Source organism: Neovison vison, chromosome 5 (assembly GCF_020171115.1).
Source record: "Neovison vison isolate M4711 chromosome 5, ASM_NN_V1, whole genome shotgun sequence".
Classification (NCBI taxonomy): Eukaryota; Metazoa; Chordata; class Mammalia; order Carnivora; family Mustelidae; genus Neogale; species Neogale vison.
Window position 1 is genome coordinate 148,611,237 of NC_058095.1, and position 16,448 is coordinate 148,627,684.

Genomic DNA, 16,448 nt, shown 5'->3' on the forward strand with positions numbered 1-16,448 from the left:
TGTCTTAGCCCAGTATTTCAATCCTGTAAAACATATTGGTGTTCTCTTAGCAATCCTGGACCATTTGACAACATAAAATAAGTTGACCCTAGACCTTTATTTATTTTTTACTGTAGAGTGGGGAATTTCGTTGGAGGCTGCCTCCTGTTGACACCGGTAAGTCAATAAATTAAAGGTCTAGGTTAGTCTTCCTCAGTCAGATCATCAAATAGGATCTTCTGAATATTTCACAAGGGAAGGGCCGAGCAAACACAGTGACTGAGGTTCATGGTTCTGGATGGCATTTTGGAAAATAGAGCTTCAAACAAAATACAAGATTTTCTTATTTCTCCCCTGTGGTGTTTATTCTGTATTATGTAGGATCAATTCTGTTGTTAAAGAGGGCAGAAATTCATCTTTTTAAGAGCAGTAGTTCTGTACATCCACACAGCATAGCTACTGTGGAATTATGGCGTGCTACGTACATGGTTATAACACTGGTATTACTTAGAGAAAATGAAGCATTTAAAAAGCTCGAGAATAGTAAATTGGTTCCAGATCTTAGTGAATAAACTTGACTTGCCACTTTAACACACAGAAATGAAACACGCTTTTCAAGGTAGTCAAGGGTGTTTATTATTTCCTCAACTGTAAATTGAAGTTTTAAAAAATTTTTAGAACATCTGAAAAAAAAAAAGTCATCTCTACCATCTGCTATACTCTAATCTGGGAATAATGAACTAGGGAGGAATAGGAAACAAAAGCCAGTAAATTGGTAACAATTCCAAAAACACCTACTAGAAAAATATTCGTGAAATGGTTAGTATCTTGGATTTTCCAATTGATAAGTATTTACCATCTGTGGCCACAACTGTTAGATCTATTTCCGGACAGTAAAAATGTGGAGTAAGTCAGGAACTAGAAATACAAAAGGTATCACGTGGAATAACTTAAGATGAAATTATACAGTAATGCTGGATTTGTATTTTTTAATTCTCTATTAAAATATTCATGTATAGATTATATCCCCACATTCAGTAAATACTTACTTACTATGTGCCCGATGTGTAGATCTTTTAACTAACTTTGTTTTCTTATTTTACATTTGAATCTCTTTTAAAGAACACTACCATGTTCTTTGAAGGGACTGTGTTTCACATTGTTGCTGACAGCGGTCTCTACAGAGTGGATGTGCCATGGAAAGCCTCAGCTTGGATTAGACTGAAGGTGGTAAGAATAATGACGAGTAAATCCCAGAAAATTTTGGAGGGGAGAATTGATGATACAATGATTGATTACATGCACGCATGTGGATGTGAAAAGAGAAAGGAATCTCAATGACATAATCCCACAAGATGATAGTGATTCAGTCTGAAATGCTGTGATGAAAGCTAGTGAAACCGGGGCACTTGGATAAGATGGTTTTCTTTTTCTTAATGATGACAGATTATTATCTGGAGGAGTGGAAAGCTAATGGATTCAGTTCTTGTAGAGGTTTCTAGGGAAGTGAAGCAGGGCGGCAGTTAGGATGAACAGACATATTGTAGGCAGAAAACAGAGCCAAGATATTGTTTGATGGCAAACATTTTGTTATGAGCCAAAAATAGTTGACCGCAGAGCTCCCCACGACAGAACTCCGCAGCCTGTGAGGGCAGACAAATTCTGTGTGCACACTGAAAGTTTATTTGATCCATGTTTTCTGCTTCTAATTAAAATCTGATGGTAAGAAAAAAAAAAGTTGGAACTTCAACTGTAAATGTCTGGATGTTTTTACTGTGCAGAGACTGCTGCAATTTTTACTTTGAGTTTTGCAGATTAACCAGAGAGGAATGAGGGCAAAAATATTAAAGAGAGTTTTCTTTGATGAAATTTTAAGAAACTACGAGATACACTCTTTTATCCAAGGCATCAGTAGTTGTTTGGAGAATGTAAAATGTAAAATAAAGGAAGCCCTAGACTTCCAGGGCCCAAGTTGATTCTCATTATTTATCCTTCAGTGAAAATGAGCTAAAACCAACAAATAATCTCAGCTTTCCATATTTCTACTTCTATTTTCCTTAATTTCTTTGAGAGAGACTGTGTGTGTGTGTGTGTGTGTGTTGTGTAAGTATGTTTGTGTTTCCCTATCAAATGTTTCACTCTCATGTGATCCTCAGCTAGAGCACCTTGGGTTTCCAAGACGTGTTACCAGGACTTAAACAAAATACTCATGTTTAAACTTTCTGACTAATCTTCTAAACCAGTCACGTTCCCCTGTGCTAAATGCTTTAAGGATGCAAAAGTGAACTCTTCATTGATTCTGCAGGTAAGGACTCCTCTCTGGAGGAAGTGGTAAATCTAGTTTCCGTGATGAATCCCAACATCGCCAAAAACGAGGCGATACGTGCTACACAAGACCTATAAGTTGACATGAGAATCGGGCCAGGGCTCATTGCTTCCAGACAAGGCAGACTGGTTTCATTATCAATGAGTATAATCTGAGACATGTTTAGGGGCTGGGAGTACAGGTCTGGAAACCAAGAATTTCATCCAAGACACAAAGGTGGGGAAAGGAAGTGATGAAGGAAGTGCCTACAAAACAGAACAGTGGGAAACAGCTCTGAAGAGGTAGTTTGGGGGTCAGCTCAAGAAGGTCTGAAGGTTAGGTTAGGCGCAATGTTGTGTCACTGAGGCATTGAATGAGCAGAGTGAGTGTTACGGCCATGGTCAAGAGCATAGGAGCTCAGACAGATCTGTGTTCTCAATCTGGTCCTGCCGCTCCCTGGCTTGGTCACCTCATCAAGTTACTTAACCTCTCTGAGCTTTGATTATTTGCATCTGGAATTATAATTATACCTGTAGGCTATAAGGTGGATTAAATTTAAAATGAGGTGGAACACCTAGCCCTTGACATATAGTAGTGGTAAAAAGAAATGTTACTGCTAATGGTAATGCTGTTAACTATAATAGGAAGATAGTCTTGGCTTTTGCATTATGTGAAATATTTTAATTCCTGAATTACCCCAGTCAGAGGCAAAACCACTCACTGCCATTCTACTTCAGAGCTAGACTTATTTTCTATTTTATTACTAAGATTGCCAGTTTTATTTTGATCTATATGTATTTTGGTGCTGTGTTTATACACTTGTAAAATATGAAAGCTAAAAAACCATGTGTATACTTTTATCAAATCTACATAGTGGGAGTAAGTGTCTTAGTTCATTTGAGCAATTACAGTTGTTTCCAGTTTAAAATTTTTTTATTGAAGTTTTCCAGAGGGCTTGTTTAAACCCAGAAACATTTTAAAAAATATATGGAATTTCATAGCTGGAAGAGACATAACAGTTCATTTAGCTCGGCCCCTCTAGAGAAACTGGAAGCTCTGAGAGCCTTGGTGACTGTTTCAAGGTAACAATACTGAAGATGAAAGGGAAGTTTGATCAGATCTAAGGGCAGATGATTCTCCTTCCTCATTATCTGGCTTTGGTTTTGTTTTTGTTTTTGTTTTTTTTTTTTTAAATGCGACTAAAAGCTATTTTCTAAGAAACTTAACACAAAATACTGCAAAGAAATCCTTCTCAGCATTTTCTGGCCAAATAACAATAAAATAATATGGCAACTTTTTATTTTATTTAAAGCATTATCCAAATTCGCATATGAACAGCTCAGAAATATCAGTAACACATTCTTTGGTCCCTTTGGCCCTCTTAAAGTAGTCGTTGAAATTCACTGCTTATCCTTGTACCTCTGACTCTTCAGAGTGATTTGGGTTTGTCTGCACTCTGCCATTCCTCTGAGTCCCACAAACTGTTGGTGGGGAGTGGGGCACTGAGGCCACCAGGACAGGAGCCAGGGGCATGGCTGCAGGGGAAGCCACCTGGGAGAAGGGCAGACAGGAGGGTTGAGGACAGTTTTAACAAGGTGAAGGGCTGGGGTACCTGTGTGGCTCAGTCGGTTAAGCATCTGATTCTTTTTTTTTTTTTTTTTAAGATTTTATTTATTTATTTGACAGAGATCACAAGTAGATAGGCAGGCAGAGAGAGAGGGGGAAACAGGCTCCCTGCTGAGCAGAGAGCCTGATGTGGGGCTTGATCCCAAGACCCTGGGATCGTGACCTGAGCCGAAGGCAGGAGCTTTAACCCACTGAGCCACCCAGGTGCCCAAGCATCTGACTCTTGATAGCAGCTCAGGTCTTGATCTCAGGGTCCTGGGTTCAAGTCTTGAGCTGGGCTCTAAGCTGGGTGATTAATGATGATGATGAGGAGGAGGAGGAGGAGAAGGATATGGAAGGTCTGGTGTGCTGGTGCTTCTATTTAACTATTGCCCCAATGCATATGGGCTCCTGAAATGGCAGTAATGCATATTAATTAATTCAGATATAAAGATTTACATTTCATAAAAATTTGCTGAGTTGCAAAATGAGCAGTCATCAGCTCCCATTAAATATCTGACCATCTCTTGTGAGGAGAATGTTAGTACTCGCCTTCCTTTCAACACCTTTTCTTCCCACTAGCCTGTTAGTGTTCTTCCTTTCCTTCTGCAAATGTTGGGAAATACAGATTTCTTTTTTAGGACAGTGTAGAATTTTATTCATATAAAATACTTATTTTTACCTCACAACTGTAAATTTAGAATACACTTGATAAGCTAAAGAAGAAAGTAATAAACCAGAAATAACTAGTTAGTGTATGTTATCATCCCTTTCTTCTGGGCAGTTTTTACTACAGCTGCAAACATATTCTTCATACATTTTCAGTCTTAACTTTTTCATCCAACATTCCTGAAGTTATGTGAAACCTTTAGAGTACAACTTTTATTGACTAGCTGATATGCCATCACATTAATGAAGTGACAGATACATTGTTTGCATTACTGCTGTGAGTGAATGAAAATAACAGTGAGTCTGTGCTGCCCAAGTCCTCTGAGTCTCAAGATTCCCATGAGAAGATACTTGTACATTATTTTAAAATTTCTAGTTGGGGGCGCCTGGGTTGCTCAGTGGGTTAAGCCGCTGCCTTCGGCTCGGGTCGTGATCTCGGGGTCATGGGATCGAGTCCCGCATCGGGCTCTCTGCTCTGCGGGGAGCCTGCTTCCTCCTCTCCCTCTCTCTGCCTGCCTGTCTGCCTGCTTGTGATCTCTGTCTGTCAAATAAATAAATCAAAAAAAAAAATAAAAAAAATAAAAAAAAATAAAATTTCTAGTTGGTTAAATCACACTTTGGAATATTCCGGATATTCGTTAAGCAATGACACAATGAAAACAACTTGCTTCTTGCGCCTTGTGCTTTGTGCAGCTACAGGAGCCTTTGTGAACTTGGAGCAGGGCACCCACAACTCCTTTCGGTCCTTAGGGTACTGTGCATGTCTACCCTTCGGAACTGTCTACCCTTCGGAGCTGTCTACCCTTCGGAGCTGTCTACCCTTCGGAACTGTCTACCCTTCGGAGCTGTACATGTCTTGAAGGTGAGGACTGCATGTGCTTCGGCTCTTCATCCCTGGCTTTATGCTCGGAACAGAACGTGGCATAGAGGTGCTTTGATGTTTGAACGCATCAGTGGGATGATTCAGGGCCCACGGAGTGTTGATAAAGAAGCTGCTGGGTTCGGTCCAGGTGAGGGGTTTAGGTAATGCCGTTTGGATTTTGAGGGAATGAACATTCCCTGTGTCAGATGTGTGGGCAGGGGAGTACTGGAGATCTAGTATGATTGTTTCTCCAGTTTTCCTTTATGTAACATCTGAAAAGTGAGAATAAGGAAAGAAGAAAGCAGGGAATGTGTTTTGAATTCTGAAATTTGTAATGTAAACTTTTTTTTCTCCTGAGAGAGGCATAAGCTAATTAGTGAAAGCCAAGGCAGGGTTTAAAAACATATGTTATTTTACAATTGTAGACAAAGTTTCTTTGAAATATTACTTGGGGTTATTTACATTTATTTGGATTAAAGGAGATAAAGCAGGCTGATAGAACCTGTGTATTAGAGGTATTTTTCTGGCCAATGTTTATGTTTTCCTCCTCATACAGAGCGACAGAGAGGGTTCTATGTTCAGTTTCCATGGTTAGTATGCATGGACCAAGTAATCAGTATTTTGATTTGCATAGTACATGTTATGCTCAAGAGATACTTGTCAGAGCGAATGGAATGATTTACATTTGAAAGTGAGTAATGAACACTGGTATAGTTTCAGTTTTAAAATTATATATATATATTTTTTAATTATATTTTTATAAACATAATTATTTTCCTAGATTTCTAATCAAATTTTGTGGTATTAAGATTAATTCGATGGCTATTAGACCAGTAGACAATGTGACTTAAAGTTGGCGGTTTCATTCTAGCGATCTACTCTCAAATTTATGAAGAGCAAATATCAGATGTGTTATCATTATTAAATTATCACCAGTCAGGCTTCATGATCCTACTTGAATGAAATGAATAGGAATATAAGCATCCACTCCCATTAGTTTTTCTAATGAGACAGGCTATGTCTAAGTCTGCTATAACAATCGGTTCTACTTGAGATGTGACACCTAGCCTTGCAGGCCTTGATCCAGCACACATTTACTGAGTTCCTAGATCCTGTAACAGCATGGAGCAGCTTCAGATGTTCTTAGGGAAACAAAGCATAACCACGGGATAGACTAAATAGTGACATGTCAGCGATCAGCAAGTAATCATTGCCACCATGACATGCTATAGAAATCCAGAGGTGGCAAAGATTAATTTGAGTGATGTGGCTGGAAAAGTCTCCCTAATGGATAAGAAACTTGAACTTTTAAAGAAAGAGCAGAGGAAAAAAGTGATTTTAGGTTTAACTAATGCTTATGAATAGAAATAAGTTATATTTGGTGAGGAGGAGTGATGGATTTCTCTCCCTCTGACAGAAACAGATGCTTCATGGAGGAAAGAGAGTGGATTTAGAACAAAGTAAAGGGTATTTCCCTTTGTCTAAATAGCAAGCTTGTGTAAATGTTTTATGGAAATTACTCCGGATCCCCAACCAAGAGTCCGTTTTTTGGGTAAGGTCCAGACATCTGTATTCCAATACTGCAAGCTAACATGATGAACTGAACTGAACATCCCCTGAACTGTACTTGGGCAGATGCTAGAGTCTGCTTTGCCATCAATTAGTAATTTTCTTGAATAGAGTACAGGTTTGCCACAAACTGCCTGAGTGGGCCCAGGACGGAAGATGATTTAGATCAGGAAGAAGCTGTAGGTGATGAGTCCCCTCTGGGAAATAATGCAATCAATTGGTAATTTAATGAGAAAAGGTAGGGCAGTGGGAATGAAAAAAAGATGAATGTGAGAGATAGAAACACTGGCAAATCAAATAATTTATATTACATAGAGGCATTAGGGAGAAAGAGGATACAAAACATTCTGGGTTAGCAAGATGATTTTTATTAATGAAAAAAACAGACCTCAGGGTCTTGAGTTTGTTAGTTTAATAGGGAAATCAGTGGATGAAGGAGAGTGTGAACTGGGGAGAAGAAGATGAAGTCCTCTGGTAAAAAGAAAACTTGAAATAATGGCAGGGTACCCAAATTTAAAACCAGAGGCGGGAGACGAGAGTACTTAGCATAGCGGCCAGAATCACTCCCATTGGTCTGAGTACCAGTAGACTCTCGGTACTCATTGCCGGGTCCTGCCTTAACCGGCCACCACAATTGACACAGACTTTGGGACTTCATATGGCAGATTTCTTTTCTTTTTTCTTTCTCTCACAGTATAAGAGGCCAGAAGTCTGCCATCATGACATCAGCAACCTGGTTTCTTATGGAGTGTCCCAGGGAGAAACCACACTATGCCTCTCTCCTTTCTTCTAGTGCTGATCCTTCCTTGGGTCTTAGTTAGCTGAGTCACTCCAGTTCCGGCTCCCCTGCTCACATGGCCCTTTTCTCTGTCTCTGTGACCTTGCCTGTCTTATAAGGACACCATTCATTGGGTACAGGGCTTACCTAAATCCAAGATCATTTCATCTCAAGAGCTTTAATTAATGTCATCTGCAGAGACCCTATTTTCAAATCAAGTCTCATCCTGAGGTTCTGCATGGAATTTTGGAGGACCCTGTTCAGTGCAGTATATCCTGCTAGGAATATGCAAGAAAAGAAGAGAAAGTCCTAAGGTGGAAGCTATGGGTAATTTCGGAGGTAGAAGAAATGGGGAGAAACAGGAAAAAGAGCAGAGACATACTGGAGAGCTGGAAGGAGGACAGTGCCCTGGCAGGAAAGCTGAGGAGGTTCGAGTCCGCAGCGACACAGAGTCTGTCAACGTCAGGTTTGGCAAGTATTTGCTTACAACTGGCCACTGTGTGTTGGATGACGGTGACTTCTGAACATCAGGAGAGTGGTTACAAGACGATTTGCGAACATGGGCAGAAAAAGGAGAGTGAGGAAAAACTAGGATGATAGATAGGAAACAGATCAGATGGAGTATTTTTCCCCCCAAGATGGAGAGGATCAGAATACCATTCTCCTGCAGGAGAATGTCGGCAATTATGTAAAGTGTCCCCAGACACATCCAGAGAGAGGACTGTTCTCTCTTTTCACAAAATCAAGAGAATTCAAAAGTGGTCAGAGCAAGGGATTTCTCCTCTGCCTCAGAGCATGAACTGCTTGTACCTTTTCATATGCAAATATAAAGAATCAGGCTGAATGCTAATTAAATTGCAAAGACATTTGTAAACTAATATCACATCTAGGGATAGTTAATAAGGACTATGCATGGACCTTATTTATAAATAGCAAAGATTAAACATATGATAAAAGGAATCTTTAGATGGAAGAATTAAAGATCAATTATGACGATGTACACAGCCCTGAAACCCTCTGGAAGAACTTCCTACTCGTTAATCAAAGATAATTATCAATTATGAGGCTTTATCATTAGTAGAGTGTCTACACTTCGCATCTTAAAAAGCTGATGATAATTAGTCTCTAGTTCTTGCTCTAAGTGCTCATTATGTTCAGAGAGGAGTGACTCTTTCCTTTTAAAAATGACTTTTAGCTCATGACCTTGGGCAACTTAGACTCTCCTGTCCCTACACTGACTTGAGATAATGCTCATTTTTTCCATTACTCAATAAAAATTGATAGTTGCATAAATGCTAAATCCTGCGAAGAAACCATACTCTGAATACAGAGAGGGCAAAAGATTTTACTGTGAATAGGTGTGGAATTCAGAGGAGCAGATTTATTACCCTTATTACACTGAAGATGTAACTAATAGGTCAGGAATTAATGACGGCTATTTTTCCAATGGAGAAGAATGATAACATCTATTTATTGAGTGATTATATGAACTAAGAATCGTGCAGAACACTTCACCTATGTTATCTCGGTTAACCCTATCAATAACATTATAACATAGTCATTATACTTCCTTCCATTTTACATAATAAGTAAAGAAAGTGTCAGAGCGATTTAACAACTTGTCCAAGATGACACAAATGATGAATGATCATTCCAGAGAATATTTCATATGTAGTATTAAAAGTCACCTAATCTGAAGAGGTTAATATTTAAGATATTATACTACTAGAAGTTGCAGGAAAACAATTAGGAAAATAATTATTTAGCTCTTGATTAAATAATTAATTTGGTGGTAACATTAAACTTTAAAGATATCCAGCTTACATTTTTATCACAGTAAAGAGAATGAAAAGAAGTGAAACAGACATCGGAAATATATTGAAAGTCAAATGCTACATGATACAATGATCCATATATAATTTTAGTTGGGAAGTTATAACCTGGTTTTAAAGGTGTTTGTTGATACTACTGTCAGATAACGATATTTTCCACTTTGAAAATAATATAAAAATCTAGCAATTAAGTTGAAGTTAAAAGGTTGACTGCTACTTAAAAAATAATCAAAGAGGGGTACCTGGGGGGCTCAGTGGGTTAAAGCCTCTGCCTTCGGCTCAGGTCATGGTCCCAGGGTCCTGGGATTGAGCCCCGCATTGGGCTGTCTGCTCAGCAGGGAGCCTGCTTCCTCCTCTCTCTCTGCCTGCCTCTTTGTCACTTGTGATCTCTGTCTGGCAATTAAATAAATAAAATCTTAAAAAAAATTAAAAACAAAACAAAACAAAAATAATCAAAGATTTCTGATCAAATTGATGCAGGACATATGAGAACGTCAAATTTGATGGGGGTAGATTCATTCAGTCAAGTTATGGCATGTGCATTGTATGTAGTCACGGGCAGAGCGGGGGAGGGCAGGCTCCTTTGAACTCACAAGGCTTATTATAGTCCGGCAGATAACTCTTATGGCCACTTAGTTCTCACATTAAACAACAGTAATAAGTGGGTATAAAGTTTGTTTTTGCAATTCCTGGAAACATTATTTAAGTAGGAATATTACATATTCCATACAGGTTACAACTGAATTTATTTGTTCATGCAATTGCCTTTCCTTAATTAATGGTGGATGAATGCAAGTTTTGCTCTATTTGGAAACCAAAAAATAGTTGGGGTTTTATTAATTTGTGTGAAAAAGACATTTGAAAATGAGAGAAACGTATACTGTTTTATTTTCATTATAATATACTTTAATTTGCACATATACTATCTGTCACAACTTTGAATGACATAATTTTTATATTCTTACACATAAACTAGAAGGAGGTTTTTATTTTTATTTTTTTGTTTTATTTTATTTTATTTTATTTTATTTTATTTTATTTTATTTTTTGACAGAGAGAGCTACAGCAGAGAGGGAACACAAGCAGGGGGAATAGGAGAGGGAGGAGGTTTCCTGCTGAGCAGGGAGCCGGATGCCACGTGGGGCTCTGTCACTGGGAGGATCCCTGGAATCATGAACTGAGCTGAAGACAGATGCTCAATGACGAAGCCACCCAGGTGCCCTGAGAAGAAAGTTAAAGAAATTTAGTTTAATAAACTCATTGAGTGTTCCCAGTTTCTTTTCTTAGTGTCTTCGCTAATTCTTTCTCGTTTAGAAGGTAGCAAATATTTTTATTTCTCAGTAAATTCTTTGCAATAAATAAAATGTCTTTCATTAGAAATTAAAATACGAAAACTGTAAAATTAAATATAGTTTAAAATACTTTTGAAATTTCTGTACAGGAACAGTTTGTTCTTATAATGCTTTTGGTGAAATAGTTGTGTTGTCTTGGGGCACCTGGGCAGCTCAGTCATTAAGCGTCTGCTTTTGGCTCAGGTCATGATCACAAGGTCTTGGGATCCAGCCCCCAGTTGGGCTCCCAGCTAGGCGGGAAGCCTGCTTCTTTCTCTCCCACTCACTCCCTCTGCTTGTGTTCCTTCTCTCACTGTGTCTCTCTCTGTCAAACAAATAAATAAAATCTTTAAAAAAAAGAAAGTCTTTAAAAAAAAAAGTTGCATTGTTTTTGCCTTAGAGCATAATTACTCTGAGAAAAAGACATAAATACATTTAATGTATTTAAAAATCATGGACAAATGAGTATTGATGATTAGAAGATGAGAATTTTCAAATTGGAAATATACATTAGCAGTAAATACATATTTTTAGAAAGACTCTGCTGGAAAACGTGTTTCTGATTTCCATGTAAATTTCAACGTGGTGTCTGGTTTTGAGTATTTTCTGGAATGTTGTACTTTGCTGGGGTTTTTTTCTTGCAGGCAGCTTTTTCTCAACCAGTGTCTGAACCTGAGGAGACATGAGGGGAGGATCCTTCAATTTCTTTCTGGTTCGTTGGCAGCAGACATTCCTTACTGACCTACAATTTGGCTTCCGTGAGCCAGGCAGCGAGGGGAATAGAGACTGCATTTGGAAGCTGTAGAAGGTAGGGCAAGGCAAAAGTCAGGAGTTTTTTGGCAATGGCTAAGTGGAAGCACATGTACTGAAGATATTCTTGTTCTAACCACCTCCTATTTACCCTGTACTTTGAGATGACCATACACACGACAACGGACAGATCAGATTCACAACAGTTTATTAGTCTTATATACTCACAGTCCAGGGGAGGAGGACACCACACACCACACAGGGCCCTGCGGGTTGTACTTGGGAGCAGAGTGGACCAGCAGGGGCTGGGGGAGGCAGGCTTTGTAGAGACAGGAGGGCGAGGTGACCCTTGGTTCCCAAGGAAGGATGAGGGGAGACAGATTAGATTGAAGATAAGGGGGGGCTGGAGCTGGTCTGACTGATACTGGAGTTAACTAAGGAGAGAGCATTTCCTGCTGGGTGGGGGTAGGGTGGGGTTGGGGCATCATATCTGGCAAGAGCAGAACTCATAGCTAACCTCTTCCAACCCTATAGGGCTCAAAGGTGTCCAGGCAGCACATGGAATTTTAGTCCTGACAATGCAGTTCTCACAACTGAAAGTTTAGTGAAGGAACTAGGGAGAAGCAAGTAGTAGCTCATCCAAAGCTGGGAAAGGCACTTTATGGGCCAGGGTTAGAGCCACTGCAGGTCTCTGAACCCCTATAAAGATGAGGTCAAGAGGGCTGTACGCAGGAACCAGCAGAATGTACCAGGGTTCTACCCATATATAATAGGTTGAATCAATGAGCCCAAAATAGGTAACTTTTGTCAGAGGCAATAGAGTGTAGTGGCTAAGGGAGTACATGAGTTGGAATGCCCGGCTTACTTTTGGGCCCTTACCAGATCTATGGCTTCTGGAAGTTTACTTAATCTCTTTATACTTCTGTTTTCTCATTAGTAACAGAATTGTCGTTGCCTCATGGGGTGGTTGAAATGTTAAATGAGATAATACTTGTAAGCATCTAATAAATATTAGCTATTATTAGTGATTGGGTACATAAATTACTCCAACTAGCTTCTGAGGTCCAGCTAACCAGTAGCCAGTCTTACCCCAAAGCAGTAGTCGGGTTTGAGGGCAACGTGGTATCATTAAGTTCACCTAAGTCATACCCTAACTTCTTCATTTCTCTTTACAAGGTCTTGAGTTGATACATTTTATTTACTTATGTTTTTGGAAAGATCCTATTTATTTGAGAGAGAGACCATGAGAAAGGGGAGGGATAGAGGGAGAACAGGCTCCTCAATGAACAGGGGGCCTGAACCAGGACTCCATCTCAGGACCCTGGAACCATGACTTGAGCCAAAGACAGACACTTAACTGACTGAGCCACCCAGGCACCCCAAGTTGACAGATTTTACATGGTTACTTATAAGCTTTGCATTTAGAAGATCCAAAGGTGTATTTTAAATTATGACCATTTAAAGGTTTTCCTATCTAATGGTGTTTCAAAAGCAGAACACATGCCTATTAGATAAAAGGCATTTGATAAATGTTTATTGAATAACCTTTGAAAACTGAGCCATATCACTATCAAAATAAGGAAATTTCTCTCTAGCTTCATCTGTAGTATTTAGAGGTAAATTGAACAAATGATCAGTTTTAGTATAATATGTAGAGGTTGTTCTAGAATGTTCACACAAAAGACACATTGGTATTGCATTCAGGTTGGAAGAAGGAAACTTGTCTTGAAGCTTCACAGCATAGCCAGCACATACGTTTTGTTTGGGTGCCTGGCGTAAGGATACTTCTAGGAAAACAAGTCCTTCCAACACAATTACTGTGGTAGCAATAAGGAATAAAAAGTAGAAACAAATATATATTTTTTTGTGATTGGGGGGACATTTTATATGGACTAATTTCTCATTAGCCCCTACTCTATTTCTTGATAGCTTCCCACCTAATTGTTTTGTTGAAATAAATTATAAAAACAAAGATTAGAATCTGCTTACATGTCTCTATAATCCCTATTATGCCTAGCATGGTGGTTTGTTGTTTAACATTTAGTATGTGTTCAATCACTATTTGTTAGTTGATTAGTTTTTACTGAACCATCAATAATTCTCAGTAGTGTCTGTTATTTTACCCTTGTAAGACAAATTGTTTTAGAAATTCCAAGTGAATGAATTGGACCAGGTAATCTCTAAGGATTCTTTTAATGCTAATACCCTATGATGATCAAATCTAACAAGGAAAGATCTATATAAAGAAAAAAAGTTTTGGAAAAACCTGGGGATTTACTAGCCTTATACTGACACAGAAGGAATTCTAGTAGAATAAAATTCCATAGATAAAAATTATATATAATTACTAGTAAAAAAATCTGATAAATTAATAGACCACCTTTGGTGTTGCTCAATGTAGCCCAATATGTTCTTTGGTATGGCATGGAGTGGCTGAGAGTCTGAGGTTAATAGCCTGCGTTCTGTATTCTAATGCCTGGGTTTGATTCCTGGCTGCACTCTTTAACAGCTATGTTGGCCTAGGACAAGCCAGTTCACCTCTCTGTGCCTGTTTCCTCATCTGTAAAACAATAATAGTGATAACTACTTTATAGGGTTGTTCTAAGATTAAATGAATGAATTAGTATCCATAAAAACCACTTAGAGTGCTGTCTGTCATCTAGGTGCTATATACATCCTCTCCGTCATTCTTCTCATAGATACATATTGCTGACTTCCAAGCAATCTCTGCATGCTTGGAGGCTAGAGAAGTTTATGGGGGAAGTTCTTCCCAGCTCCCCTAGGGGCACGTATATACCGATTTGCTTGAAGTCCTTGAATTTAAAAGCAGCTGCCCCCCCCCCAATTCTCATTTACTGAGAGAGCTTCTAAAAAAAAAAAAGAAAAAAACCACCACCAAAAACCTAGTATTCATGGAATTGATGTCAAAAGGCAAGTGCGCACTATTTCACTGAAGAAGAATCTCAGCCATTTCCCTGGAATGGTTTTAAAGCAAGCAATCTACGGCTCAGAGTGCTGCCATTGATATCAAATGGTCATTAAAAGTCCCATGACACTTAACTAAGACTTAAAATTATTCATTTCTATCTCTTGGCAAGGGTTCAAATTTGAGATTAAATTCCTTTTAAGTGGTTGAGGCATTTATAGTCCACCCTGCCTGATGCTTTCAAGCAGTTTTGTTTGACTGGAGGAGTAGTACCTTCAGGTGCCTGTGGACGAAGAGACGCTTGTCACTCGCAGGCTGTTGAGTTAGTCACGTTTAGAAAATGCGCATGACCCACTGATGTATGGTTTCTAATGTATTCTTTTTGTAAATTGTAAATTGACAAAGTTCCTTTGTCATTTTTAAATTGCCTAAAGTCTTCATTTTTCTATCTTCCTTTTCAGAAACTCCCCAGAGCACGCTACTCTTAGTTCTTTGAGAAGTGTTTTTTACAGATTCCAGGGGTGATACATCTCAGAAGGGCCCAGATAGATACGAAGTACTGAAGTAAAATACGACGCTGAAGGTTGACGAGAGACCAAACCGGACTCTACTGTGGTAAGAAGAGCCTGATGATGTTTGCATGTAATTCTTATGATCTCTCAGTTCTCTCGGAGTCAGTTAATGTTACAGAAAAATGTTCCAAGGCAGTAAGTAACACAAACCAATTTTTAAAAAAGTTAACTTCTCATGGATCGTCTTAAAACCTCGTGAATGCGATCAAGCTTCTCGGTTGGGATCTTCCACTGTGAAGTTTTTGCCCTTGGTGTGAGCCCAGATCCTATTTCACACAATTTCGACAGGAATTCCCGTGTCCTGAAGACCTCGACTTCCAGCCAAGAACTTCATCCTCCTTCCAGTTGGTGTTTCTCATCCCTGATCTTCTCGGAGCCTCTTCCTACGCTCGCTCGTCTTTTCATCAGACGGTTGCTCCTCCGGAAGGACTGCGAGAGCGCGGCCGGGCTTTCGTTTTATTTCTTCGTTTCCTCGATCCAGGCAGCTGGCTCCGAGTTCCGTCCTGCGTGGGGCCGCGTTGACAGCAGGAAGGCGGGAGCAGCCGCGGGACGCGCGCCGGGGGCGTGGCGTGGGGGGCGGAGCCTGGGCGCGGGGCGGAACGTGGAGGGGAGGGGCTTGCCCGCGGAGCGCGGCGGGCGGGCGCGTCCCAGGTTGGCCGCTGCTGGCTGAGCCCGCGGCTACCGCGGCGGTGGCCAGAGCCGGATGCTCGTGGGCTCCGTGCGGCTCCAGCCGTTTTCCTCCCCCGGGCTGCGCCAACTCGCGCCCGCCGGAGACGGAGACCTCGCGGCGCTCTGCCGGAGAACTCTGCTGTTCCGTCCTCGGGGCTCCCCGGGAGAAAGCCAAGTGCCCCCAGGTGAAGCCGGCGTCCCGGAACGGCCCCGGAACGCCCGCCGCCAGCTTGCACCTTCTGGGAACCGCGACCGCCGAGCGTTTTCCAGCGCCTGCAACGCAGGGCGCGCGGGGGGAGTGGGGTCCACTGCGTGGGAAGGGGCGACTAGGACACCGATGATGGACGCACCGACCTGGCGCGCGGGCTGTTGCTGTCTCCTCCTCCTGGCTCTCGTTGGGTCTACTCGGAGCCAGGACATGCCCAGCTGCGAAGAAGTTCGGAAACTTTTCCAGTGGCGCCTGGTGGGAGGTGTCAAGGGGCTGCCGGATTCGCCGCGGGCAGGTGAGGCGCGTCGGGCCGGCGCAGAGTGCTGCGCCTGGGCGCGGGCCGGGGGCGTCTTGAGCGCGGACTCCGCGCTCCCCAGGCCCTCGGGGTGGCTG

General features: G+C 40.8%; 1 protein-coding gene across 2 annotated transcripts in view; it reads left to right on the top strand.

The window, feature by feature from the left end:
* The first annotated feature begins 15,897 nt into the window (after window positions 1-15,897).
* The window catches only part of GPC5 (glypican 5), a 1,436,212-nt gene continuing 1,435,661 nt past the window's right edge, over window positions 15,898-16,448 (top strand). For both annotated transcript variants that reach the window (XM_044249951.1, XM_044249952.1), the window contains exon 1: window positions 15,898-16,350. In XM_044249951.1, the coding sequence (XP_044105886.1) occupies window positions 16,185-16,350 (166 nt within the window). In that variant the 5' untranslated portion in view covers window positions 15,898-16,184. The remainder of the gene's footprint in view (window positions 16,351-16,448) is intronic.